The 27,590-nt window shown below is 41.8% G+C and overlaps 2 protein-coding genes across 7 annotated transcripts in view; one reads left to right on the plus strand and one right to left on the minus strand.

The window, feature by feature from the left end:
- Positions 1-2,081: 2,081 nt before the first annotated feature.
- On the minus strand, positions 2,082-8,586 carry ANAPC13 (anaphase promoting complex subunit 13). Of its 5 annotated transcripts, none has more exons than XM_008152992.3 (3): positions 8,497-8,586; positions 5,937-6,062; positions 2,082-3,085 (listed from the first exon to the last, which is right to left on the minus strand). In XM_008152992.3, exons 2-3 carry the CDS (start codon positions 6,033-6,035, stop codon positions 2,960-2,962), a joined length of 225 nt encoding a protein of 74 aa, XP_008151214.1. In that variant the 5' UTR covers positions 6,036-6,062; positions 8,497-8,586; the 3' UTR covers positions 2,082-2,959. The 5 variants fall into 5 exon arrangements, with proteins under 5 accessions (XP_008151214.1, XP_054585517.1, XP_027984614.1 ...); XM_054729542.1 differs by having other exon boundaries at positions 8,501-8,566; XM_028128813.2 differs by lacking the exon at positions 8,497-8,586 and adding an exon at positions 8,352-8,447.
- CEP63 (centrosomal protein 63) overlaps positions 8,430-27,590 on the plus strand; it is a 51,407-nt gene continuing 32,246 nt past the window's right edge. The window contains exons 1-4 of one of the 2 annotated variants that reach the window (XM_054729541.1): positions 8,430-8,581; positions 11,520-11,557; positions 17,095-17,163; positions 18,101-18,278. In XM_054729541.1, coding sequence (XP_054585516.1) covers positions 8,507-8,581; positions 11,520-11,557; positions 17,095-17,163; positions 18,101-18,278 — 360 coding nt within the window. In that variant the 5' untranslated portion in view covers positions 8,430-8,506. Of the gene's footprint in view, positions 8,582-8,973; positions 9,029-11,519; positions 11,558-17,094; positions 17,164-18,100; positions 18,279-27,590 lie in introns of those variants that run through there. The other variant, XM_028128734.2, reaches the window with a different exon arrangement.

The raw sequence follows: 27,590 nt of genomic DNA on the forward strand, positions 1-27,590 counted from the left end.
CACATGGAAGCATTCAGCTAACCATTGTTTTTGTTACTATATTATTCAGAAGTGGGTCTAACTTGGGCTTCAAGGGATGGGGCTCCTGGACCCAGATTCTATGTTCCCAGAGGACAGAGGCTGCATCTGGAGTCCTGTGTCTGATTCAGAGAATTCACCCCTGGGTCACAAGGGCAGGGTTCACACTGGGCACTCGAGTCTCTTTCGAACCACACAAACATGATCTAGGTGCTGTCGTCATGCAACATGCCTCTCGCTGGGCATATCTGGATAATTCTACCTCTAAGAGGTATTCCAACTTCCTTTATTTCCACCTCCATCCTGTTAGCCCAAGGCATCATCATCTCTCACCTGAACCAAGCAAAGCTCTTGTCTTTCCACTTCTACTCCTGCCTGCTCAAAACCAGAGGGACTTATATTAAAAAAGATAAAATATAATCTAATCAGGCCACCCCACCTCCTCCTGTCTGCCCCCCACCTTGCTTGTAATGCCAGTCCCACCTCCCAGCTCAATGCAATTTGTTTTCTCTGCAATCACTCCTTATGCCCTATTCTTCCTCTGGCTACTCCTACCCATCCTCCAGGTGTTGGCTCACACACTCAAGGAGGGTACAGGAAATACCCCATTTCCTTCAAGTCTTTTTGGCCTCACTGTACAGTGCTGAAGTTGTAGTCATGGAGTGTTTTTCTTTCTTTTTTTTTTAACTTAAACTTCTTTTAAAAAAATATTTTATTGATATTTTTACAGAGAGGAAGGGAGAGAAATGGTTAGAAACATCGATGAGAGAGAAACATCCATCAGCTGCCTCCTGCACACCTCCTACTGGGGATGTGCCCACAACCAAGGTACATGCCCTTGACCAGAATCGAACCTGGGACCCTTCAGTCCGCAGGCTGACACTCTATCCACTGAGCCAAACCGGTTTCGGCTGGAGTCTTTCTTTCCTTCTCTTAGGGTCTCACCAGCATTTAGGATGCTCACGAATGACCTGGGACATGAGTGAGGACCTCTACTGTCTACCTGGGTCACTGCTCCTGTCCTCACTGCCAACGCTGAGGGGCCCTTGGAGGAGGTGACTCCAATGCTGCAGGATCTTGGCTGGAAGACTCAGAATTGAGCTTCAGGTCTCCTTTGGGGCACCCCAAACCATGAATCGCTGAAGTCCACCATGTCACTGGATACCACCAGTGACTGGGCACAGCTTTCTACTCCTCCTAAGAGGCTCCTTTTCTCCTTCCCTGCTTCCCAAACAAGGGGTAGGCTTGTTTTGGGGCATGTCTGCTTTCTGCTATGGACAGGAAGCATAAGGGGCCTGGCCACTTCCTTGGAGAGTGAGAAACATTCAGAAACACAATTAAACTTCAAATTACTGCTATAAAAGCGGCTTATCATAAGATCTACCCATAATGGCCCAAACTGAATCAGGTCCCCCCAGTCACACCTTATACCCTATAGTACCCAGTAATGGGCCCAGGCATGCTTTACCTGGTCTGTGTGCCCATTCCCTGGATACTGTTGGCTTCTCAGAGCTGCACTGTTCTCTGGAGAGCCACATCCTCTGAACAACAGGCATTCTGCTAAAAGGCCTAGCCTCTGGTCTCAAAGTGGGACAACTCTTGATGCCACCACTTTCATAGCTGCTGTGGGGTTTGCCTTAGGCTAGACTTCAGCTGAAGTCACACCTTTGCTCATCTTTCCCCTTACCCTACCCTGCTGCTCCAGAGCACAGCAGCCTCTAGAAATCCTTTGCACGAGAAACTCTGCCTCAGGCTTTGCACCCAAGTGACATCCAATTTTTCTTCCTAGAATGTCACAATTTGAAATTATATGTTTGTATGACTCTTGGTTCAATGCTTGTTTACCCTACTAAACAAAGTCAGAGGCCATATTTATTTTGCTCACTACTGTATTCCCAGCACGAAGCCAGTGACTCCCACACAGAACACACACATGCTTTCACCTGTTTGGATCACAGGAGAGTTGTTACACAACGTTTCTATTGAAACCCCCCAAATCAGCTCACTTGTTTGTGATTTACTTCTTCCTCCTAAGAGCTAGGGAAACAGAAAGACCCAGTAAAAACAGGATGAGAAGAGATTTCAATTACTCAGTGTTTTCACTTTTTCAATGATGGATACAGAAGTATAAGCCAGGGCTTCTTCCCAGAGTTTACAATCTAGACAGAGAACAAGGCAGACACCACTTAACAGAGGCAAATAATTCCAAGGAGATAAATGTAAGTGTTTTGCAAAGTACAAGTTCTCATACAATTTATAACCAAATACTGACTTCATGGTGTTTTGGTTATACCTCAAAGGGCTGAGAAAGTAAATCACCTTACTAGATAAAACCAGTGATTCATCTAGCTGAAGATCCTTCCTAGAGGCATCAAAAGTGGTGGGGAGAGCAGAGGGAATGTCAGATACTGTTTAATTTAGAAATGTACCCAAGGTTTGAAAACATCATGGGGAATCTCAGGCATCCCAGCAGTCAGTGAATGGGCTTCTGAATGTCTAGTACATCTCCACACCCACTCAGACTGCTTCTCCAAGTGGGATACATGGGAAGTTAGTCATTCTCCTTAGCCTAGCTTCCTCCTTAGCCTTTTCCTCTCCTATCTTCAACCACCTGTCACAGGACACACACAAGCAGATGGGAAGTGTTAGACTCGGACAGTAAAGCAAAATTAAAGGCAAATGTTTAACCAAACATGTTTAAACACAAGCTAACACATGAAGAACTTCAGGTTCAAAGAGCCAAATATTCTGCATTCCTGAGAAATCTCAACCCATTTCCCATTCTGGTATTTCCACATTGCACTTTGCTGCCACAAATTAAGTGGGTGTACATTTTTGAGTGTTGGATCTATCACTAAAAGATTTCAATTAGGAGACTGAAAGAAAACATTTTGTATCTCTATTAAAAAATAAAATCTGTCCGTGAGAAGGGAGCTAGGTGTCAGTTTCCTACGGGGGGGACATTCTCGTGCAGGTACTGTAAGGCCAAGTCGGTCCACTTCATCTCTTGTTCTTTAACTGATTCCGTGGTGCCACCGTTGTCCTGCTCAGGTTCAGGAAGCTCATTCTGAAAAGGTACAGTGGATATTCAGGACGACAGTAAATGTACATTAACAAACCCCTTAAAACTCAAGAGCACATAGGATTAAACTGAGCTCCTAGAAACAGGTAGCATAATTGGCAGAAATGTATCCTAAAGAAATAGCTGAATAAAAAGGTGTGAGGAAGTATCATACCGGTCCTCTCCAGAAGGAATGATGGTCTTATGGCTCTAGCATTTGTGCAGGAGGCCAAGGGCACAGCTTCCGGAAGCTACCAGGATCCAAGCCACCACCCCACCTTGGGTTACTCAGGCAAGGTATTCAAACCCTTGGAGCCTTTGTTTCCTCTCTGAAAATATGAGAAATGTAGCCATCACCTCCTGGGACTGCCGTGAGACTAAACACTGTGATTTAGATCAAGTGCTTAGTACTATGTAGGACATCTATGTTCAAGGAATATTTGCTATTATTAATGGCTGGGAAAACTGAAAAGAATCTTTTTAAAAATTCTATTAAGGGGCTGCCTTAATAGAATATCACATTTGCTGGCATATTCCTTAAGCACAAGAAATGTATTAAGAAACTACCCTGCACCCAGCATGCCTAGATTATAATGGAGCTAAGTGGGGAGCAGTGAAAATGTAGTATAATATGAGACTACCCCCTAGTGGTGGAGCCGGGCAACATAAAACTTGGCAAATGACGTTTATTTTACATGTAACGTTCTGCAAGTTTAAGGTGTACAACATGATTTCATACACATATAGTGTGATACAATTAGCACAATAAGTCTAGTTAGCACATCCATTACCTCATTTTTGTATGTAGTGAGAACTTTTAAGAAAGTTTCCTTATATTTAAATGTAAATGTATTACTACCAGGACTCTGCTTTGTATCAGTGTTCACTGATACCAACATATTTCTTTTTAATTATCTGAATTTATGTTTCTTTTAGGGTTAGCAAACTGTTACTATCCAGACTTATGATTTTCCAATGATTCAAATTTTCAGTATATGAATATAATGTTCTTCTCCTTTAGAATTATGTTCAGTATATATAAAACGATATTTTTATAATATGACATGTATATGGGGATCAGATAAATCTTGCTCTATAAATGTTAAGACTGAAATTCAAACATACTGGTACAAACTGAAAGGAACTATCACTTATTGTAAAGTAATAATACACTTAAAGTTTGGTTCCAATAATTAGTTATAGCTGACAAAGCATAAAAAAGTCCTTGCTTAATGAATTATTTAATTCAGAAGTAGGCAACTTTGCTTAATTTCATCCCATCTGTGGTATGTATTCTAAAATGATGTCGTTCATTTGGTCACGATTGTCCCTTGGCAATGAATGCCAACATATAAAATTGCATATGAGCTTGGAAAACAAACACAAAGTATCATAAATGCAGCCATCTATTATGGTACACTGTAAAAATGACCACAATTCTTTGCAGCTACTCTATGAAAAGGCAGTGTATTTTCCCATCCCTCACTCTCTTTCGAAGACTTTAAAGCTCTGAGCCTCTGCACAGTCCCCACTGCTGGAGTGCCCTTGTCCACCCCCACTAACCTCTGGTCCTCACTTATGACCAGCTTAAACATTACTTTCTCTCTGTGGCGTCTCCTGTTGCCCACAAGGCAGCGAGCCACTTCCTATACTACGGTGGCTGTTCATGACCCCCCTTAAAACCCTTATTATAATAATTACTTATTTTTGTGTGTTCCCTCCCTAGACCTGCAGGGGCAGAAACTGTATCTTCTGTTTACATAATCTGGCACACAGAAGGCTTCCAAAGACATGCTTGTGGAATGAAAGAAATCGAAGTTCACAGGACAGGATCTGGAGCCTCACAGACCCAGGTGTGAAGTCCAACTTATCAGCTACCCAACCCTGGGCAGGTTCTCCTCTCTGATCCTATTCCTTTCCTGTAAAATGGGGATAACAGCACCATTTTGCAAGGCTGTTTCAAGATTAGAGATAATGTATGTCCAATTTCAACCTCCGTCCATGGCATAAACCTGGTTTTCACTAAATGGCAGCTATAATTCTCATGACCCTCCCTTTTGACTATTTTTCTAAAGTTGAACTAAGCTGTGATTTATTATGTGATATGTGTATTACTCATTGAACATATTATCATCTTATTCTTAAATGAAAACATTGGTGAGCTAGATTTTCTTTCTCTGTAATAGCAGCAGCATTCTATCTGTAAGCTCTATCTTATTAACAGCTCTTCTCAGGATAGTTGGCATACTTGTAAGAAAAGCATTCCTCTATGACATAAATAGGATATTTAATAAGCACTTATACAAGCCAAGCTTTTAGATCATTTATTACTTAAGGTTTAACAAACTCTTTGCAGGGCAGTTTCATAGAGAGCAGACAAGTGTATTCCAGGAGCCCATTGATCCAAAGGCAAAAGAAGAAAAGCCAGATTTTTTAAATTATTTTCCAGGGAACTTAGGATAGGTGTATGTTCTAAGAATGTGAGTTTTTAATAATGTCAACAAGCCAGTGATAGGGAAGTAAGAAATACCATATAGCTTATATGCCACTGCTTCGTATTCTTCCCCATCTTATGCATTAAACCCCATTATCTGGCTTACTGGCTTTGGTGTAATTGACAGAAAATGGCTCAGAAGGCCTGGGTTCCAGTCCTGAAATGACGCCTAACTGAGAAGTTCACATCAGCTCTCTGAACCACATTTCTCTTCAAATAAAAAGTCTAGATGCTCTCCGGAAGCTTCTAGTCAGTGGACTCTACAGCTTTGATTTCTTTGCCTTACTAGTTTATTTGACCATTGATATTCTACCTCTACCAGGGCCCTCTAACCCATTCCCCTCGGCACAAATGACAGCCTACCAGTGGTATTGCAACATCCTCGTAGGGCAGCTTATCTTCTCGCCACGCATCATCAATCAAATCCAAGATCCTTCCATCTCTCTGTACTTCACTGTCCATTCTCCTGCAGCTCTGATCTTGTCAAATCTGTCAAAGAGGTTATTTCCAAAACATAGACTCAGGAGGTGATGTAATCCAGCACTAGGATTCCCCCCAGCTTCTTAGCCTCGATGTGTCGTTTGGTCTATCACCCTGGGAAAGACTCATCTTCTCATCTGGGTCTGGTAACAACTTATTTATATATAATCATAGTCCCTCCTGTTTCCCCTCCAGCTGATACTTTGTAGCATACACTGAACATAGGACGTGGCCCAGACCAGTGTCATGTGACAGGAAGGCAATATATTCAAGGGCCTCTATTATAAGGCCACTGTACATCTAGAATGCAGCTTTTCTTTCCTAACTGGCACATTCACCGCTCCCTTTCAGGATGCCTTTGATGAGTCCCTGACTCATAAGCAAGTTTCCTCTCGGGTGGTTTCCTGCACCATTTTTTGTAAGAGTCACCACCTGCCTTGCCTCGAATGTTGGCATTCTTAGCCCAAGAAGCTAAATGATAACATTGAAGTGGGATATACAAACTGACCAACCAGAGATGTGACAGAAATCCTCGGCTGAGCTTGTGAATACATGGCCTCCTATCTTAAGATGGTGCTCAGGCTGGACCCCGAAAGCAGCAATAGCGGTAGGTCTCCATGCTGCTTGTTGTTCCTTCCCTTTGGGGTGACTCTTAATGCTGCAAGCCCTTTAATGCCCGGTCCAGTCATGCCGATTCCCTCCCTTTTACTTTCCCCTAAACAGATACAGCCAGCTTGGAAGGTACCTCTGGGTTCCTCGTTTCCAAGTTTGGGCTATTCTTCATCACAGGCATCACCCTATTGTGCTCCTGCTACAAAACAGCCATCCTGATGGCCTGTGAGTCAATGGCAGCAAAGGTACTCTCAGTCACTCCCACCTTTGAGTATGAAAACTCATACAAGAAACGATCTTTGGGAGAGGAATCCAACTCCTTCATATAGGCCTGTGCTTGTCTCCAACAGTATGACTGCAAGATTGCCCTGATACTTGGATAATAATTATACAGGTTGGGATGAGGGGAAGGGTTTTTCCCCCATGGTAAGGATCCAGACGAAACTGAAGCAAAAGGTGCACCAGTGAACCAGATGTCTTAATGTTTCACACAAGAATTAATCCAGTATTACCCAGTAAATAACTCAAAACAAGGCCCCCGTCTTTAGAAAATTTACACACAGGGGGTCCTTACCCTCAGTTCCAGTTATGTTTCTGGAGTCCCTGTCCTACAAAAGCCCTCCCTTTTCCTGCTGCCACACCTTTGTCCTTGATGCCCTGGTCTATGGGATACCCTCCTCCCTATTCCCTGCTGTTCAAAACCTGATTTTCCCGGGCCCACAAAGATTCTACCTTTTTCGTAAATTTTTCTCAACTCACTCCAGCTTCAGCAGCATTCTGGCCTTGAACACTTCCTTCTTGTTCTTATTACCCACTAAACATATTTGGTTGGAGATTGCTCAGGGATTATCACCTCCAGCTGTTAACGTGTACATTTTGTATCAATGACTCAACACATCTTTCCCCTATTTGGCCTCAATCTTTTTTCACCTGTCACTCTTTCAAACACCTCTAACCCTATCATACTTTCTGTCCTCTACACTTCAAAGCCTCTATCCCCCATCACTAACCTGTACTTTTCCTTTCAAACTCAACGTGGGCCTAAGATCACCCGGGTCAACACCCCATGTCTAGAGTAAGGTGCTAAGGTGTTTTCCCTCTGAAGGGGCTGGAAAGCATCAAGAGAGGCATTGTCCAGGACGCGGCCACTGGCCCAAGCCCTTGCTACACTGGGCAGAATTAACCACTACCAGTTTCCTGAACAAACTTACACGTGTGATTTGTCCTGATCCTGAAATGCTCGTTCCTTTCTTTTCCCCCCAGCTGGTCTAAAAAACTTGGTTCCGGCAGGAGGCCTTCTTCAAGCCCCCGGCAGAGCACAGCAGGCATCCCCCCCTTCCCCTTCTCCTAACCCCCCGCAGATCCCAGCTCCTAGCTCCCTGTGCGCACAGAGTGGTCCCCCACTGGGAGCTGGTCACACCGCCGGTTCCACACTCTTCCCAGTGCGTGCGTTCGCCGGGGCAGGGGCACGTTTTATCCATCTGTGTTTTATAAATACTTAGTTAGAAGGTCAAAGCCAGAAGGTCTTTTCCCTCGCTAGAAATGACCCTCGCAGGCCACCACCATCGGTACGGGTGTGTGAGGCCGCCCACAGCACCCACTTCCGGCTTCAGGCTGGAGAGACCAAACGTGGAGGCGGGGGAGGTACAGGTCCCGGCCCACCACGCAAGTCCCTTTCTACCCGACCTGGCCAGCGGCCAGGGCAGCGATGAGGAGGATGGAGTGAAGACATCGGCCTCGGCCGATGGGAGTGGAGGGGAAGTGTGAGGCCGAGGAACGAGCTCGTTCCCACTCTCCAAAACCGAGGCTAAGGGGCGCGGGAAACCCTTACCGACCCACTGATGCGCCCGCTGCCGCCGGAGCCCGCCCCTGCACCACGTGGCCGGCACACCTCTTCCTCTGGTCCCCGGATGTGGGTGAGCCCATCTGCTTGCACGGAGGGGAGGTCAGGAAGGAGGTGGTTCCATTAAAAGTAGGGGGGGGGGGCAGGGGGCGGAACCAACGTGCGGACGGCGGAGGCTGGACGTCGGGTCGGGCGTGACGCGCGCGCGCCCGGCCGAAGGTAACGGCGGGAAGAACCCGGGCGCGCGCGGGCGCGGGGGCCCCCTAACCGCATGTGCGCTCGGAAGATGGGCGAGGGGCGGGCGTGTCCTAGTCCGGAGGCGGCCCTGGCCGCGGCGGAGCCTTCGGCGGCGCGGGTCTATGGCCCCGGGCTGGCCTCCGCGGCAGCCCGCCGGCCGCCGGGCCCGCCTCCGCCGCCCCGGGCTCGCCCCGGCGCCCCGCCCCTCGTCCTCGCCACGTACGGCAAGCGGACCCGCGGAGGCGGACATGGCCTTGCCGGGCGCGCTGTCGGGGCCAGCCAGGTGGTCAGCCGTCCCCTGAGGCCGGGCCGGCGGCGGGCAGCGGGGTGGGCGAGCTGCTCCCGAGCCCTCGGCTCCCCGGGACCATCGCACTTACCCTTCCTGCCTAGTCTGCCCTGTGTGTTCAGCTAGCTTGCTGCTGGCATTGTTGTGATTCGGCCGGTGATGCCGCTTCAGTTACCGTGGGAAGTTTGGCAATTTAAAACAAGTGAATTCGTTTAAAAACATAAATGTTAGTACAGGACGGTCTGAAGTTGGGGAACCCTGAACTATGGATTGCTCCGTGCAAATCGTGGATGGGAAGTAAATGATAGCGTGAGGGTGTGACAGGGATGGTTCCCGGCTTAGGGACACTTTAATAATGGAGATATCGAAGATAGAAAATGTAGGTTTGTGGTTTTTCTCATGTCCCTTACAACATAAGAGAGTGAAGATGAGTGAGAATTCAGTGACTAGTCTTCATTTTAATTGCAGTACACTTTTTTTTTTGCACAAAGTAGTTTTTCTTGAGCCTTACATCTGATTCCTGAAACTTCAAGTGTTATTCCTTTTAATAAATCAATGTTATAGGGAAGGTACCCTATAGTTTCACATGCTTGCACTTAATTATAAGAAAAGGAAATCCTAAGGATCATCAGCTACAACATGTTACCTGCAAATATTAATGTTTAGTGTATTATTTTATTATTTGGAATGTAGATTTGAATCATCTTTAGATCAACTTTTACCCTGACCTTCTTGTCCTTTGATTATATATTCAGTCACCAATATAATCCTATATAATAAAAGGCTAATATGCAAATCGACCTAATGGTAGAACCACCAGCCGCTATGATGCTCACTGACCACCAGGGGGCAGACGCTCAATGCAGGAGCTTCCCCCTGGTGGTCAGTGCACTCCCACAGGAGTCCTGAACCAGCCAGAAGTCCTGAACCAGGCTCACGGCTGGTGAGCGCAGTGGCGGTGGCGGGAGCCTCTCCCACCTCCACGGCAGCACTAAGGCCTGTGGGGAGCAGGCCTAAGCCATCAGCTGGAAATCCCCTAAGGGCTCACAGACTGCAAGAGGGCGCAGGCCAGGCTGAGGGGGACCCCCCCCCCAGTGCACGAATTTCGTGCACCGGGCCTCTAATGTAGTAATAAAGACAGTGTAAAATGTGTTAAAGATTTATAAACATTGTCACACTCACTGCCCTTTAAAATGTATGTAGATTCAGGTTTTAAGTTATAATAATTATTCATGTCTATTGTACTGATTCAATTTTCCTCCTATTGAAAGGAAGACTGCTTGGTCCTTCCTGTTTTCGGTGGTAGAGGTGGCCTATGTAGTCCACTCTCAAAGCTTCCTACTTTAAAAAAAGGTCCACTTGATTTAAAGTTCAGCTGAAGCCAGCATTGATATTGGTTTCAGACACTGAATTTTTTATTTTTATGTTATGTTAGGGTTGGTTTTTTTCTCTTCAAGAGCTAGGCTTACATTTTTTAGTTTTGCAAAACCACAGTACTGTCATCCACCTATGAAAATTAATAAAAATTCCATAATGTCAGTATTCAGTCTGGGTTCAGATTTCCCTACTGCCCCTTAAATGTCTTTTTATAATTAACTTGTTTGGGTCAAAAATCCCATTGAGATCCACATGTTGCATTTGACTGATACACCGTTTAAAGCTTTTAAATCTAGCAGTTCCCTTGCCTCCCTTTCCCCTTAACATTCTACATTTAGCTAATTGCATCTGAATGGTATCCTTTAACTGTTTAACATGTACATCTGTTTCCTTTATTTTCATTAAACTAGTGGATCTAGAATTATACTGTCCACTATAGTACTCACCAGCCAGCTGTGGCTATTTAAATGAGTTAAAATGAAATAAAACAAAAAATTCAGTTCCCTAGTCACATTAGCCACGTTTCAAGGGCCTGTAGTCACAGGTGCCTTGTGGCTACTGTTTGGTGTAGATAGAAAATATTTCCATAATTGCAGAAAGTTCCATTTAACAGCACTGATCTAGAAGCTTGATCAGATTCAACCTTGATTTTTTTTTTTTTTTGGTTGTGGTAGGAAGGGGGCCATGAGGGAGGAAGCTAGAGGGGCGGGGAGGGGGGGCCCAAGGCCATGTCCTAGATGGTGCAGTATACTTCCTGTTGCATTAATTATTAGAGAGGCACACAACGAATTGTCTCTTTTTGTGATGTTAAGATTGAGCAGCATAGTGGGTTCAAGTGTTGTCAGCCCCATCCATTCATCGTGAAATTCCCTGTTAGCCTTTCCCTTAAAAGTGAAGTCTTCATGGATTTAGATTGCCTACATCCATTATTACATTAGGAGTTTAATATGGTGATTTTATAATTGTATCATTCCTTCAGTATTTATTAGCTGGAAATCTTTCATGAAGAAGAACTTTCTCCCATCAGCTATTTGACTACCATCAGTTGTTTGAAATACAATTTGTACAGGAGAGGCAAGAAAAATGCTTAATTCTTTCCCTCTATTTTCAGACTACAGTAATGAGTTGGTGGCCTAACAACCTCCAAAGGTAACCATGAGGGTTTTTGCCTTTTTAAGAAAATCATCATGAACTTAATTGACTTGAATATATTTAAACTGTTTCAACCTATTGCAGTCATTTTTTACTTGTTGGATGCTCAAATTGTCCTGTCTTTGGCCAGTGGTGGCCCCTTTAAGTTGGCTCCTGTAGACTTTGATGTGTCTCGTGGTCTCTGATAATTTCCTCATTTTCTGGTAAAACATGTTCCTGGCCCATTTATACATTTCTGGCCATCAAGAAGCCTGGTTCCTTTGAGTGGGAGATGGTATTGAGAGACCACAGTCTGGGTGCTAGAGGTACTCTTGTTGCTAGGTTGGTCATTAGTTCTAGGTTTGCAATGGTCAGAGTTAGGAAATAAAATTTTTGAAGAGATATATACAGAATTCACACTGATATTTCCAATTTAATTTTAATTTTATAGTTTTTTTTCTTCTAAATTTGATTTTATATTTGTATCTTTTTCTCTTTTGCTAAAAATATTGGTACCTAATGTCATTAACATAATTACTGTTTTCTTATCCTATATTTTAGATATAACTGTTTCAAATTAACATCACCGATTTTATTATCAACAATATGATTCCTGAGTAGTGCTCAGGATTTCTTTGCAATTCTTTTTTATCCTTACTACATATCCCATTTTTTGGATATATACGGTACAATTATTGCATTTTGAAAACATGAAACAATTTGTTATATTGTTAGGCTGTCAACCTGATATCTAGTTGATTGTTGGTTTATTTCATTTTGTTTTCAGTTTTTCAATCTTGCTTTTTCCCCATTTGGATTTGTTTTATTATATGTAAAACATTAACATCGTTTCTATAAAACAAGTACCTGTAAAACAAAGTACATCCCTCTTTTCTCCACCTGACTTCTTTTCTCATAGGTACCAAATTTACTAGTTTTGGGTTTATCTGTTCCTAAAAACAAATGCATCACACACACACACACACACACACACACACACACACACTCCCTTCTTAGATAAAAGATGGTATTCACATACACTGTTTTGTATCTTGCTTTTTCCCCCCAACCTAATATATACCTTGTAGAGCCCTCCATAGAAGTATGTAGAGATTGTTATCCCTTTTTACAGCTTCATAGTATTTTATTGGTGGATGAATATTCAAATAGTTCCCTGTTGATAGGCATTTGTGTTTTTTCCTACTATTGCAAGTAGTTGTGCAATGTATATTCTTGTGCATATGTGACTTCGTATTTTTGCCAATGTGTCTTTGGGATAGTTTCCTAGGAGTGGCATGTTTTGATCAAAGGGTAATAAATGCATGCATATCGGTTTTAGGTATTGCCAAAATTTCTATAGTAGTTGTACCTCTTTATATTCCTACATACAATGTACGTGGGTGCTTATCTTCCCATGCTTCATGAGTGTATATTGTCAAACGTTTACTTTTTGGTTACTATAATACAAAAGAAATGCTAATTCAATGTAGTTTAAATTTGGTGAGCAAGGTCAAGCATCTTTTCATATGTTTAAGGTCATTTGTCTTCTGCCCATTTTTCTCTAGATTTCTCCCTCTACCCCCATTTTAGGTTCTCTGTATATTTGAATAATTAAGCCTTTATGATAAAACTTTCAAATACTGTTGTCATTTGTCTTTTAACTTTGCTTATGGCATTTTTCCCATGTAAAAATGTATTTTTTAAAAACTATATTTTTATTGATTTCAGAGAAGAAGGGAGAGAGAGAGATAGAAACATCGGTGATGAGAGAGAATCATTGATTGGCTGCCTCCTGCACCCCCCTTACTGAGGATTGAGCCTGCAATCCAGGCATGTGCCCTTGACCGGAATTGAACCTGGGACTCTTCAGTCCGCACTGACACTGACACAGACACTCTATCCACTGAGCCAAACCGACCAGGGCAAAATGTATTTTTATTTACTCAGATTTCTCAGTCTTGCCTCTTATTCTTTCTGGATTTGGAATCACAGTGTAAACAGTGTTTTACACTTTTATTTTGGAAAATTTCTTTGATATTTTTGATATTTTATCTGCTGATCTCCCCTTCCTCCCTTCCCCTCCCTCCCCCCTGCCTCCCCCCCCCCCCCCCCCCGAATCCCCACCTTAAGTTTAATAAGTAGGGACCTTTCTGGGCAGTGGTAAATTATAAATTATATTGATTGTCTTTTGGACCAGCCATAATATATCTGACAGAACCATCTATCTTTATAATCATGGTAACACCAAGGCAGGTAAGGGACAGAGCATTATATTCACCTTTAAATGAGAGTTGATGGGTAGATATGTCCCTTCTATTAGTACACATTTATTTGTAATTCTACCCAGAGTTTTTTTCTTCCTGTGTCCCATTTTGTAAATAATTTTATCTTGGCCATATACTCTAGATATTTTTCCTGATCTGTAAAATGAAGAGGTTAAATTGGAGGTCTCAGATCCTTTCTAGCTCTTAAATTCCCAGAAATATGTTAATGAATTTCAAGGATTTGCCCATTATTAGTTATCCTATTTGCATTATTTCCCCATAAAATTTAAAGTGAAAGCCTGCTTCCCAGTCTTGATGAAAAAGCTTGTATTTCCTTTAATCATGCTATTCCAGATTTCACTGATTTAAAACAGCTTTGATTTCAAAGGATAGTTTTAATTAATAACTTTTGTTTGTTGATGTCTTGCTATAAATGTAGAAATGACTAAGATTGCCGTGTAACAACTGTAGAGCTATACAGTTTCCATTGAACCACATTTTATGTTAGTGGCCAGGAGTGGCAGATTACCAAACAGTAATTACTTAAGTTTGTATTTAATATTATGAACAAAGAATAGTTAACTTTACATAATTATCACATGGCACAGGCAAAGTAGAAAGCAAAGTAACATTGTGCATAGAGTTGAATGAGAGCCAGATTGGTTAGGAAAGGAAGTAGTGATGTAGCTATGAGAAACTGAAATGAGAAAAGTCCACAGAAAATCTAAATCCTTGATGTTTACCTGATCCTAAGGAATGAGAATAGATGGTGTTGACAGCTACTCAAGCAGATTGGTGAGGGTATTGTTAAAGAAACACATTATACGTTAGTAAGATTATTTTACACAAAGAATGCTGCTGCTCCCCCTCACAACCTACCCCCACCTTTAAAAAGAAGGATCTCTTTATCTTAGACCATTATTGTGAATTCTGAAATAGCAATTTTCCTCATTTTCACTATTGTGCTACTGCCACCTGGTGGCCATGGTAGTGATGTCATACTTAGTTTATATTTTTTCCTGTATTCAGACTTTTTGATTTGGTTTGATTTGGTTTATTGCCAAGAAGACTCTACTGAACCAAAAGAAGATATGAAGGTATTTTAGGATCTGGAATACTCTAAAATATATAATATTGTACATTGGCTGAGACTCAGCAGCCACACTACCTATGTTTGAATCCTAGGACTATACTTTGTAGTTTATCATAATCAAGTATTTAGCCCTCCGAGTCTCAGTTTCATCAGAGTAATAGTATCTGTTGAAACTATACTATAAATTATATTGATTGTCTTTTGGACAATCTGTCTTTTATGAGTGTTGTGAAGAATTAGATAATATATACAAGGCAAAATAGTTGAGTACTCGTTTACCTTTTGCTTCTATTATAAATATTGCTAATTAAGTAATGTCACCCAGAAAATATATCAATGTATTATATCTAACTAAATGTGTATTATTAATATATATTACTAAGTATATTAATGTTTAAGAATAACATGACCTAATGAAATATAACTTTACTAATGATAATTTTGAATAATAGCACTTTCCTACATACTTAATAAATACCCATGTATAGTTATCAGGAGCAAGCTAGTTACCCTGAACATTTAATTGGATACTAGAATTCCATGGAAAAGCTGGAGGAAACCTTGGCGATTATAGTTCATAGTCCTCATTTTACAGATGCAAAAACTGAAGTCCAAGGACACAGCTAGTTAGTTGCAGAGCAGGATTGCATCCTGGGTCTCCATCTGCATGGAGCTGGGTGGACCCTGCCCTGCCTCTCAGTTCCCTAGAGTGGACCAAAACAGAATCTGGGCTGTGTGGGAATTGACCATATCATGAGTAGAACATGAAAACCTTTCTCTTTACGTTTTTATTTTGTCTAATGAAGGACAAACCAACTAGAAAAAAATCCTCTCTGCCGTATTTATGTATGAATAGTTTAACACTCCTGATAGAACTTTAGAAGTAGATGCAAATAACACACAGTGGCCGTATTTTCCAGTTTTCTCATTTTCCTCTGTGCTTTCAGGAGAATGCCTCTTCTCTATATTTTTATTCTGGGGAGAGAATATTCTTGGTCATTTTTTTTCTTTTTATACAGGACTTTTAATTCCTTGAAAAGGGTCATATCTTTCATCACTATATATCTAGTGGTTAATGCAACACTGAATTCTTTGTTGAATGAAAGAATCCTTAGAGAAATAGAATTTTTAAACAGGGCATTAGGACAAAGAGGCAGAACCTCCACACCACAATATTTGGAAATTAACTAAAAGATTAACTCAGGACTGAGTCTTTGAAGGTTTAAGGAAAAAGCATTATCTCAGGAGTGAGAAGTGATTTGACATGACTAATATTTTGAAGATTTGTGATAATAGGGAGAAACCTACAGTAGGTATTACTACTCATGGGCACTTCTGAAATTAAAGGCGGTCTTTCCTCCTCATCTTTCTTTCTTTATGTTATTTTTCTCTTTCTATGACAGTCTCTTCTGTCTCCTTTCCCTTCTTTCTCTACCTGACCCTTCTCTGTAGCTCTCCAGCTATGACCACTTTGCATAGGAGGATGGATAAAAGGGAGGGGAACTGTCATAAGTTCATCCTTTTGAAATGCTACACTAAGCTCTGGAGCTGCCGGGATGAATAACATTGGCTTTCTGTCCTCGAGGGATGGACAGTAAGGAAAAGGATGCGTCCCACTGTGAAAGAACCTGTTAAGGACTAGGAAGGATGAAGTGTGGAGGAGGGAGGCTTTCAGGCGAGGGCGGGTCTTCTAAGAAGCGTCCAGGGTTTGTCCTCTTGAGGTTGAGTAGGCTGTCCTGTGATGGACCAGGGAGTTCAAGCTCAGGGCACTGAGCCTGTTTATGATATCTCAAAAAACAACAACACCCCTCCCCCTCCCAAGCGACACCTTTTCTCTGATGTGTGTGACCCCTAATTTCTTATGTATGGGGGTTTATGTCAGTGTCCCGCTGCTTCTAGCACCCCACCTCCACCCCTGGCCCACCCTTACGTTAGGAAGTAGGCATACAACAATGAAGCATTTGATTTCAGGCACGCAGGGAGAGTGTTAACAGCAGGTAGATCCCTTTAAGTAATTTTGTTTTGGTCTGAATGTATTTTGTCCCAATATTTTTGGAAGTTATATGCCCCTACAGTCATCCTAAGAAGCACAGCATTTTCTCATTGTTATTTGTATGCGTTCATTCACATTCTTGTTAGTTGGAATGTTAGAACTTAAAAAATGAATTTTCTCCTGACTGATATTTTTCCTTTTCCAGTTGCCAAAACAAAGGGGATTTGGCGATGGAGGCTTTGTTGGAAGGAATACAAAATCGGGGGCATGATGGGTAAGTTTGCTTTTGACTTGAAGCTTCTCACTGAATTTAAACAGCGTATTTGAATGCTGCCTCTGACCATTTTGTGCTTTGGGTACAGAAGCAAAAGTGTTGATTGAACTAAAGCTAAGCTGATTCGTGTTGTTTGTAAAGAGCGTCTCTCTGGGATGTTGGCCTCATCTCAGCAGTGTGAAGCTGGACACTTCCCTTCAGCCCTCTTTACATTTTCTACTCTTAAAAAGCAAAAGTAGAAGTACAGAGGTTTTGTGACACTAAGAGCAATTTTTTTTTTTTTTAATATTTAAGCCTTAGTAGTTGTGGCTCTCTCTGACCATTCTTGGAAGCCTTTTTGCATCCCTTACATCTGTGTCCACTTCTGTCCCCAAGTCTGAAATATCTGGCATCCCCTGAATCTTTGCAGGACATCAGTAAGTTTACAATAACCCGATAGGTTGCAGCAAGTTTCTCATAATAAGGTGGGGAAAAATAATTGAAATAAGTCTGACTCAAGGACGAATTTCTTGAAACAGCTCTTAAAATTGTATTATCATTTTCCCAATAGCCTAGTTGCTTCCAAAACTTTTTATTTTGACTGAGACTGTGACATAAGCTGGCTGGGATTCCTCCTGAAAGCTTCCCTAAAATATTACAAAAGTGCTAGTTATTGGTTGTCAAAGTCTAACTTACAAGCCAGACTCAAAACATCAATTTTGTGTTTGACCCCAAAACTTGGGCTTTAGGTTGGCTGTTAGAGGAAGATAAAATATTTTGTGGGATAAGTCATCACCTTAATATGAACATTAAAAGGAAAGTCCTGTTCTTTGCTTCTGATAATTTATTTATTGGCATTGTTTTCCCCCAGGTAGATTTATGTCTGCTATATTTTTGCATCTGAAAGATGAAAAGCCACTCTGACATGTCTGTTTTAAGGGTCTGTTCTTATTTATAGGGGATTTTTGACATCCTGTGAAGCAGAACTACAGGAGCTCATGAAACAGATTGACATAATGGTGGCTCATAAAAAGTCTGAATGGGAAGGGCAGACACATGCTTTAGAAACGTGCTTGGACATTCGTGAGCAGGAGCTTAAGTCTCTTAGGAGTCAGTTGGATATGAAACACAAAGAGGTAAAGCAGTTGATTTACTCTTACTCTTTTTGACAATTTGGCCTTTTACATTAAAAATATTTCTTAAATATTTGTTGAATAAAGCATTTTTGTGTCTTTAGTTTCTATGTTGTCTTGTAATTCTAGTGGTTTCTTTTAGAAGAAAAATTCATTGTGAAAATGCCCCAAAATATTAATATTTATTTCAATGGTCATGTTACTTTGGTCACATATAATAAATACATATATAACTTTTTTTTATTGTTTAAAGTATTACATATAGTAGTACATATATCTCCTTTTTTTCCCCCCATTAACCTTCCCCCAGCCTCCCCTACCCTCTGTTGCATGCCCTCATCCCCCCCGCCACCCCTCCCCCCAGTGTCTTGTGTCCATTGGTATGCTTATATGCATGCATACAAGTCCTTTGGTTGATCTCTCCCCCCACCCCCCAAGACTCCCCAGCCTTCCCACTGTAATTTGACAGTCTGTTCTGTGCTTTACTGCCTCTGTATCTATCTTTTTGTTCATCAGGTTATAATGTTCTTTATTTTCCATAAATGAGTGAGATCATGTGGTATTTTTCTTTCATTGCCTTGCTTATTTCATTAACATAATGCTCTTCAGGTCCATCCATGCTACTGCAAATGGTAAGAATTCCTTCTTTTTTATAGCAGCGTAGTATTCCATTGTGTAGATGTACCATAGTTTTCTAATCTACTCATCTGCTGATGGGCATTTAGGCTGTTTCCAAATCTTAGTTATGGTGAATTGTGCTGCTCTGAACATAGGGGTGTATATATCCTTCCTGATTGGTGTTTCTAGTTTCTTGGGATATATTTCTAGAAGTGGGATTACTGGGTCAAATGGGAGTTCTATTTTTAGTTTTTTGAAGAAACTCCATACCGTTATCCATAGTGGCTGCATCAGTCTGCATTCCCACCAGCAGTGCACGAGGGTTCCTTTTTCTCTGCATCCTTGCCAGCACTTGTCGTTTGTTGATTTGTTGATAATTGCCATTCTGACAGGTGTGAGATGGTACTGCATTGTGATTTTGATTTGCATCTCTCGGATAATTAGTGACTTTGAGCATGTTTTCATATGTCTCTTGGCCTTCCTTCTGTCTTCTTTTGAAAAGATTCTATTTAGGTCCGTTGTCCATTTTTTTATTGGTTCATTTATCTTCCTTTTATTAAATTGTGTAAGTTCCCTGTAGATGTTGGAGATTAAACCTTTATCAGTGATAACATTTGCAAATATGTTCTCCCATAGAGTGGGCTTTCTTGTTGTTTTGTTGATAGTTTCTTTTGCTGTGCAAAAGCTTTTTATTTTGATGTAGTCCCATTTATTTATTTTCTCTTTAGTTTCCATTGCCCTAGGAGCGGTATCAGTGAAGAAATTGCTTTGGCATATGTCTGAGATTTCTCTGCCTGTGTATTCCTCTAGTATTTTTATGGTTTTCCATAAAAAAAAGGACTTATGTTTAAGTCCTTTATCCATTTTGAGTTTATTTTTGTATATGGTGTAAGTTGATGGTCTAGTTTCATTTTTTTTGCATGTATCTGTCCAATTTTCCCAACACCATTTATTGAAGAGACTGTCTTGACTCCATTGTATGTTCATGCCTCCTTTGTTAAATATTAATTGAGCATAGTGGTTTGGATCAATATCTGGGTCCTCTATTCTATTCCAATGGTCTATATATCTGTTCTTGTGCCAGTACCAGGCTGTTTTGAGAACAGTGGCTTTGTAATACAGCTTGAAATCTGGTATTGAGATCCCACCTACTTTGTTCTTCTTTTTCAGGATTGCTGTGACTATTCGGGGTCTTTTTTTTTTCCAGATGAATTTTTGGAGAGTTCTTTCTAGGTCTGTGAAATATGCCTTTGGTATTTTAATGGGGAATGCATTGAATCTATAGATTGCTTTAGGTAGTATGGACATTTTAATGATGTTGATTCTACCAATCCATGAACATGGTATGTTCTTCCATCTGTTTACGTCTTCCTCTATCTCTTTTTTCAGTGTCCTGTAGTTTTCCACGTATAGGTCTTTTACCTCCTTAGTTAAGTTTATTCCTAGGTATCTTAATGTTTTTGGTGCGATGGTAAATGGGAATGCTTTTTTAGTCTCTCTTTCTGTAAGTTCACTATTGGTGTATAGAAACGCCACAGATTTCTTGACGTTAATTTTGTATCCTGCTACATTGCCGAATTCATTTATTAAGTCTAATTGTTTTTTGATGGAGTCTTTCGGGCTTTTTATGTACAATATCATGTCATTTGCAAATAAGGACAGCTTTACTTCTTTTCCAATTTGGATTCCTTTTTTTTCCTTCTTCTTGTCTAATTGCAATGGCTAATGCTTCCAGTACTATGTCGAACAGGAGTGGTGAGAGTGGGCATCCCTGTCTTGTTCCTGTTCTTAGGGGAAATGGTTTTAGTTTTTGCCCATTGAGTATGATGTTGGCTGTGGGTTTATCATATACTAGAGGCCCGGTGCACAAAATTTGTGCACGGGGCGCGGGTGTCCCTCAGCCCAGCCTGCACCCTCTACAATCTGAGACCCCTCGAGGGATGTCCAACTGCCCACTGGGATTGGGCCTAAACGGACAGTCAGACATCCCTCTCACAATCCAGGACTGCTGGCTCCCAACCACTCACCTGCCTGCCTGCCTGATTGTCCCTAACCACTTCTGCCTGCCAGCTTGATCACCCCCTAACCACTCCCCTGCCAGCCTGATTGATGCCTAACTGCTTCCCTACCTGCCCGATTGCCCCTAACTGCTCTCTCCTGCCAGCCTGATCACCCCTAACTGCCCTCCCCTGAAGGCCTGGTCTCCCCCAACTGCCCTCCCCTGCAGGCCTGGTTGCTCCCAACTGCCCTCTCCTGCCGGGCTAGTTGCCCCTAACTGCCCTCCACTGCCAGCCTGGTCGCCCCTAACTGCGCTCTCCTGTAGGCCTGGTTGCCTCCAACTGCCCTCCCCTGCTGGCCTGATCACCCACAACTGCCAGCCGTCTTGTGGGGCCATCTTGTGTCCACATGGGGGCAGCCATCTTTGACCACATGGGGGTGGCCATCTTGTGTGTTAGAGTGACAGTCAATTTGCATATTACGCTTTTATTAGATAGGATGGCTTTTATTATGTTGAGGTATGATCCTTCTATTCCCACCTTGCTGAGTGTTTGTTTGTTTTTTATCAAGAAAGGGTGTTGGATTTTGTCAAATGCTTTTTCTGCATCAATTGATATGACTATGTGATTTTTATCTCTCAGTTTGTTTATGTGATGTATCACGTTTATTGATTTGCGGATATTGTACCATCCTTGCATCCCTGGGATAAATCCTACTTGGTCATGGTGTATGACCTTTCTGATGTATTGCTGGAGCCGATTAGCTAGAATTTTGTTGAGGATTTTGGCATCTATGTTCATGAGGGATATTGGCCTGTCATTCTCTTTCATTGTGTTGTCTTTATCTGGTTTTGGTATTAGGGTGATGCTGGCTTCATAGAATGAGCTTGGAAGTGTTCCTTCCTCTTGAATTTTTTGGAATAGTCTGAGGAGGATAGGTTTTAGTTCTTCCTTGAATGTTTGGTAAAACTCCCCTGTGAAGCAGTCTGTCCCTGGGCTTTTGTTTGCCAGAAGCTTTCTGATGATTGCTTCAATTTCTTCCATAGTTATTGGCCTATTGAGGTGTTTAGATTCTTCCTGATTGAGTTTTGCAAGGTTGTATTTTTCTAGGAATATGTCCATTTCCTCCAGGTTGTCCAGTTTGTTGGAATAGAGTTGTTCATAGTATTTTTTAACAATCCTTTGCATTTCGGTGGGATCTGTTGTTATTTCTCCTCTTTCATTTCTGATTTTGTTTATTTGGGTCCTCTCTCTTTGCTTCTTGGTGAGTCTGGCTAGAGGTTCATCAATCTTATTTATCCTTTCAAAGAACCAGCTCTTGGTTTTGTTGATTTTTTGTATTTTTTTTTGGTCTCTATGTCATTTATCTCTGCTCTGATCTTTAATATTTCCTTCCTTCTGCTTACACTGGGCTTTTCTTGTTGCTCTCTTTCTAACTCTTTGAGTTGTAGGGTTAGGTAATTTGTTACCATTGTTTCTTGTTTTTTGCAGTAGGCTTGTAGAGCTATGAACTTCCCTCTCAAGACTGCTTTCACTGTGTCCCATAGATTTTGGATTGTTGTGTTTTCATTGTCGTTTGTTGCCATGATGTTTTTTATTTCTTCTTTGATCTCTGGTAACCCAGTCATTGTTTAATAGCATGCTGTTTAGTCTCCATGTGTTTGATTTTTTTTGGATTGTTTTTATTGTAGTTGATTTCCAGTTTTATGCCACTGTGATCTGAGAAGGTGCTTGATATGATTTCTATCTTCTTGAATTTGAAGAGACTTTGCCTGTGACCCAATATATGGTCTGTCTTTGAAAATAACCCATGTGCACTTGAGAAGAATGTATATTCTGTGGCTTTGGGGTAAAATGTTCTTAAGATGTCAATTAATTCCATCTGGTCTAGTGAGTCATTTAGGATTGATGTTTCTTTGCTGATTTTTTGTTTAGAGGATTTGTCCAATGGTGATAGTGGGGTATTAAAGTCTCCTACTATGATTGTATTGCTGTCAGTCTCTCCCTTGATATTCTCCAGAAGTTTTTTTATGTATTTGGGTGCTCCTGTATTGGGTTCAATATATGTTTACCAGAGTTATTTCTTCTTGTTGGATTGCTCCCTTTAGTATTATGAAGTGGCCTTCCTTATCTCTTTTTATGTCATTCACTTTGAGATCTAATTTGTCAGATATAAGTATTGCTATCCCAGCTTTTTTTTTTCATTTCCGTTCGCCTGAAAAACCTTTTTTCATCCCTTCACCCTCAGTCTGTGTGTGTCTTTTTTTCTGAGGTGGGTTTCTTGTAGACAGCAGATATATGGGTCATGTTTTCTTATCCAATCCGTTACCCTATGTCTTTTGATTGGGACATTTAATCCATTTACATTTAAAGTTTATTATTGATAGGTACTTGTTTGTCGCCATTTTTATTCTTTACCCCTGTGTTCCTTCTTTGCTTCCTATTTCCGTTTTTTTTTTTTTTTTACAGCAGATCCTTTAGCATTTCTTTCATTGCTGGTTTTGTGGTAATAAACTCCCTTAGTCCTTTTTTGTCTGTGAAGCTCCTGATTTCACCTTCAATTTTGATTGATAGCCTTGCTGGGTACAGTATTCTTGGATTCATATCCTTCCTTTGCATGACTTTGTATATTTTATTCCATTCCCTTCTGGCCTGATGTGTTTCTGTTGAGAAATCAGTCACTAGCCTGATGGGGGATCCTTTGTAGGTAACTTTCTGTCTCTCTCTGGCCGCTTTTAATATTCTTACTTTATCGTTGGTGTTTGCCAATCCTATCTAATAAAAGAGTAATATGCAAATTAACCACCACTCCAAAACACCCACAGACCACGCCCACAAGCCATGCCCACCAGCCTATCGGGAGCGAATATGCAAATAAACCCAACCAAGATGGTTACGGCCACAGAGAGCAGGAGGGAGGCTTGGGTTTCCCTGACAATGGAGGAAGACAAGCTTTCCGCCTGCCCTTGCCAGCCTAGGCCTCCACTCAAGGCTACAAAGTTTCAGTGATAGAAGATACATAAATCCAAACAGAAATGGCTGCAGCCATGGAGCTGGAAAGAGCAGGAGGCTAGGGTTGCCCCCAGCGATGGAGGAAGCCAAGCTTTTCCGCACACCCTGGCTGGCCCAGGCCTCCAGTTAAGGCTACAATGCTTCAATTATAGAAGATACATAAATCCCAACAGAAATGGCTGCCACCACGGAGCAAGCAGAAGGCTTGGCTCCGCTCCAGGCTACAAAGTTACAATTGTAGAAGATAAATAAACCCCAGATACAAGGGCCTCCGCTTGGGTCGCCAGGGTGCTTGGCCGGCCTGCAAATGACCACAGGCCCCTCGCCCAGGCTGCCCCACACCCCAAGGGAACCCCCACCCTGATCTGGGACATCCTTCAGGGCAAACCAGCCAGCCACCACGCATGCACCAGGCCTCTATCCTATCTAATAAAAGAGTAATATGCTGATTGACCATCACTCCAATACACAAGATGGCTACCCCCATGTGGTTAAAGATCCTGCCTCCATGTGGACACAAGATGGCCAGCAGGGGAGGGCAGTTGAGAGGGACCAGGCCTGCAAGGGAGGGCAGTTGTGGGCAATCAGGCCAGCAAGGGAGGGTAGTTGGGAGGGACCAGGCCTGCAAGGGAGGGCAGTTGGGGGCGATCAAGCCTGCAGGGGAGGGCAGTTAGGGTTGACCAAGCCAGCAGAGGAGGGAAGTTGGGGGTGACCAGGCCTACAGGGGAGGTCAGTTAGGGGTGACCAGGCCTGCAGGGGAGGGTAGTTAGGGGCAAACAGGCTCGCAGGGGAGCAGTTAGGCATCAATCAGGCTGGCAGGGGAGTGGTTAGGGGGTGATCAGGCTGGTAGGCAGAAGCAGTTAGGGGCAATCAGGAAGGTAGGCAGGCGAGCAGTTGGGAGCCAGCAGTCCTGGATTGTGAGAGGGATCCCAGATTGGAGAGGGTACAGGCTGGGCTGAGGGACACTCCCCCACCCCTCATACACAAATTTCGTGCACTGGGCCTCTAGTTTAATTATAATGTGCCTTGGTGTCGGTCTTTTGGGGTTCATTTTGCTTGGGACTCTGTGAGCTTCTTGGATTTGTGTGGGTTTTTCTTCCCTATATCAGGGAAGTTTTCTGTCATTATTTCTTCAAACAGGTTTTCTATTCCTTGCTCAGTTTCCTTTCCTTCTGGCACCCCTATTATGTGGATGTTGTTTTGTTTCGTGTTGTCCCAAAGTTCACTTAGGCTCTCCTCCTGCTTTTTAATTTTTTTTCTAGAAGCTGCTCTATTTGGGTATTTTTTCCTACCTTGTCTTCTATCTCACTGATGTGGTCCTCTGCTTATTCTAGTCTACTCTTGATGCTTTCTATTTAGTTCTTTACAGCATCGATGTCATTTTTCATTTCTTCTTGGTTCTTCATTTCCTCTTGGTTCTTTCACATATTGTCGAATTTGTCTTCCATTCTTTTCATCCACCTCATGACCATTTATCTGAATTCTTTCTCTGACAGGTTGCTTGCCTCCATTTCGTTTACTTCCTTTTCTGGTGATGCTTGCTTTTCTTTCATATGCAGGCTGTTTCTTTGTCTCCCCATGATCTCTCTTCTCTGGGTGTCTGGTGAAATCTGCCCTTTCTGTGAGGGATTGTAGAGCTCCTCTGAATCTGCGTGCTTGCGCCACTCGGGGACCGATGTTCTCAGGTTCATAGCTGTTTGGTGGGTGCCATAGTTGTAGATTCCCCAGGCTTTTCAGGCTTCCGATAACATCCACTTTCCCCTTCAAGATGGCGTGGCCTCCGCGTCCGAGCTGGTTGCTCCAGGAGGGAACCCAGCAGCAGTGGGGGCTGCCTGGTAAGGGGAGTCCTGTCCAGCAGTCCCCCACTATCTCCTGGAGTATAGCTGTCTCTCAACTCACCAACGAACACTCCCCGTGCAAACACACACACTCGCTTTGTTTTCTCACTCACTATCTTGCAGTCTGCCTTCCCGTTGGCAGCCATCTTCTCTCCTCTGTCCATATATAACTTCTTTATGAAAATGTGAATTATGTCACATGATCTTTGTATAACCTCCATCCTATATGTCTGTATTAACAGTCACTGAATTTAGTGAACATTGTTTTTGGTCTCACTGTATGCCTAGTATGAAAAAGTAAGCCCACAATTCAATAATTTGCCTCTTTTGGTTAGATCTAAAACAAAATTCAGAAAATCCTTTTTTTTTTTTTTTTAAATTATATTTACCCTTCTTCAAAATTAGGGGAAAAGAAAGAACAAAGGAAAATAAAAATTACTTGAAATCTCACCACCCACAGTTTCTGGTGATTTGGGGGAAAAGTTTAACATTTGCCTTTAGCTGGTACAGTAAAAGTACACTGAATATTGGAAGGGAAGCAGAAAGCATTTATATAAGTGCGAGAATTGCCTCTGCATTTCTGGCATGGATGGCAATCTCAGAAGGATTGGAAGAGTTGTAGGGAAACACTGGTCCAAAGCCCCCCTCTGATGGACTTTACTGTCTGTGGGATCATCACTCATTAGTGCTGCTGTTCAGTTATTCAGGTTTTTTCAGGTGCACTTCTGTGAGCGGTACACTGAAATTGTGACTCTATTGATGCCACTTACCAAGAGTATTTTAGAATATTTCACTTAGCTAGGAGAGAGCTAGGCTTGATGAAAGTATGTTATACTTGTCAAGTGACTCATTGTTTGGCCATTTGCACTTTGGGTGTAAATTTGGCCATGTCAAATTTAGCCCCTTGCTAGACTGGGATTACTTTAAAATTTGGATAGAACTTGAGAGTATTTTAAAATTACATCTCGTGCAAAGATATAGGTGGTGAAAAAGTACATGGAATCATATTTGTTTGTTTTATTGTAATTTAGGTAAGGTCAGTGCTACTTATCTGGTAAGTTGCTTTAACTACCACTTCTTTGTTCTCTTAGAGAAAAACAAAAGTAGTTCTGATTAAAGTAATAGTGATATCCTAGTTAAGAAAATTAATATATATATATATCTCCAAGCCATTTATTTTGGTATAAACCCATGAAATAAATTCCTGTGTGTGTGATTATGAGAATATTTAGTCACTTTGAGGCTGTTTGAACTTAATTCTGTAGCTTAGTTTGGATGTCCAGGGCATTATTGCTATTTTTTCATACCGTAAAGAGAAATTATAGTTTCCATGTTAAGAATTTGAAGATTACAGGTTTGTCCTGGCACATAAAAGAATTTTAGAATTGTAGCTGTCTGGTCAATTTGCCGCTTCACTGAATGGGCTGCTGAAAGTAGATTAACTTTCTAGAACTAAAGTGCTTTTACCAAACACTGGTAATGGGAATCTGTTCCATAGAGTTTGTCTGTGAAATTGTGTTGAGCCTTGGCCAGTGGCTCAATTGGTTAGAGTGTCGTCACATACCCAGAAGGCTTCAAGTTGGATTCCTGGTCAGGGCACATACCTAGGTTGCAGATTTGATCCATGCATGAGGCAACAGATAAATGTTTCTCTCATATTGATGTTTCTCTCTCTCTCTCTCTCTCTCTCTCTCTCTCTCTCTCTCTCTCAAAAAAAACACACAAAAAACAATAAACATATCCTCAGGTGAGAATTAAAAATAAATTGTGTTGGTAATACCATGTTCATATTCTACTTTGAAGAGTAAATGACATAAGAACTAAAAAGTAGGGCTGCAAGTTTTTTTCAT

This window comes from Eptesicus fuscus, chromosome 18, assembly GCF_027574615.1.
Source record: "Eptesicus fuscus isolate TK198812 chromosome 18, DD_ASM_mEF_20220401, whole genome shotgun sequence".
NCBI lineage: Eukaryota > Metazoa > Chordata > Mammalia > Chiroptera > Vespertilionidae > Eptesicus > Eptesicus fuscus.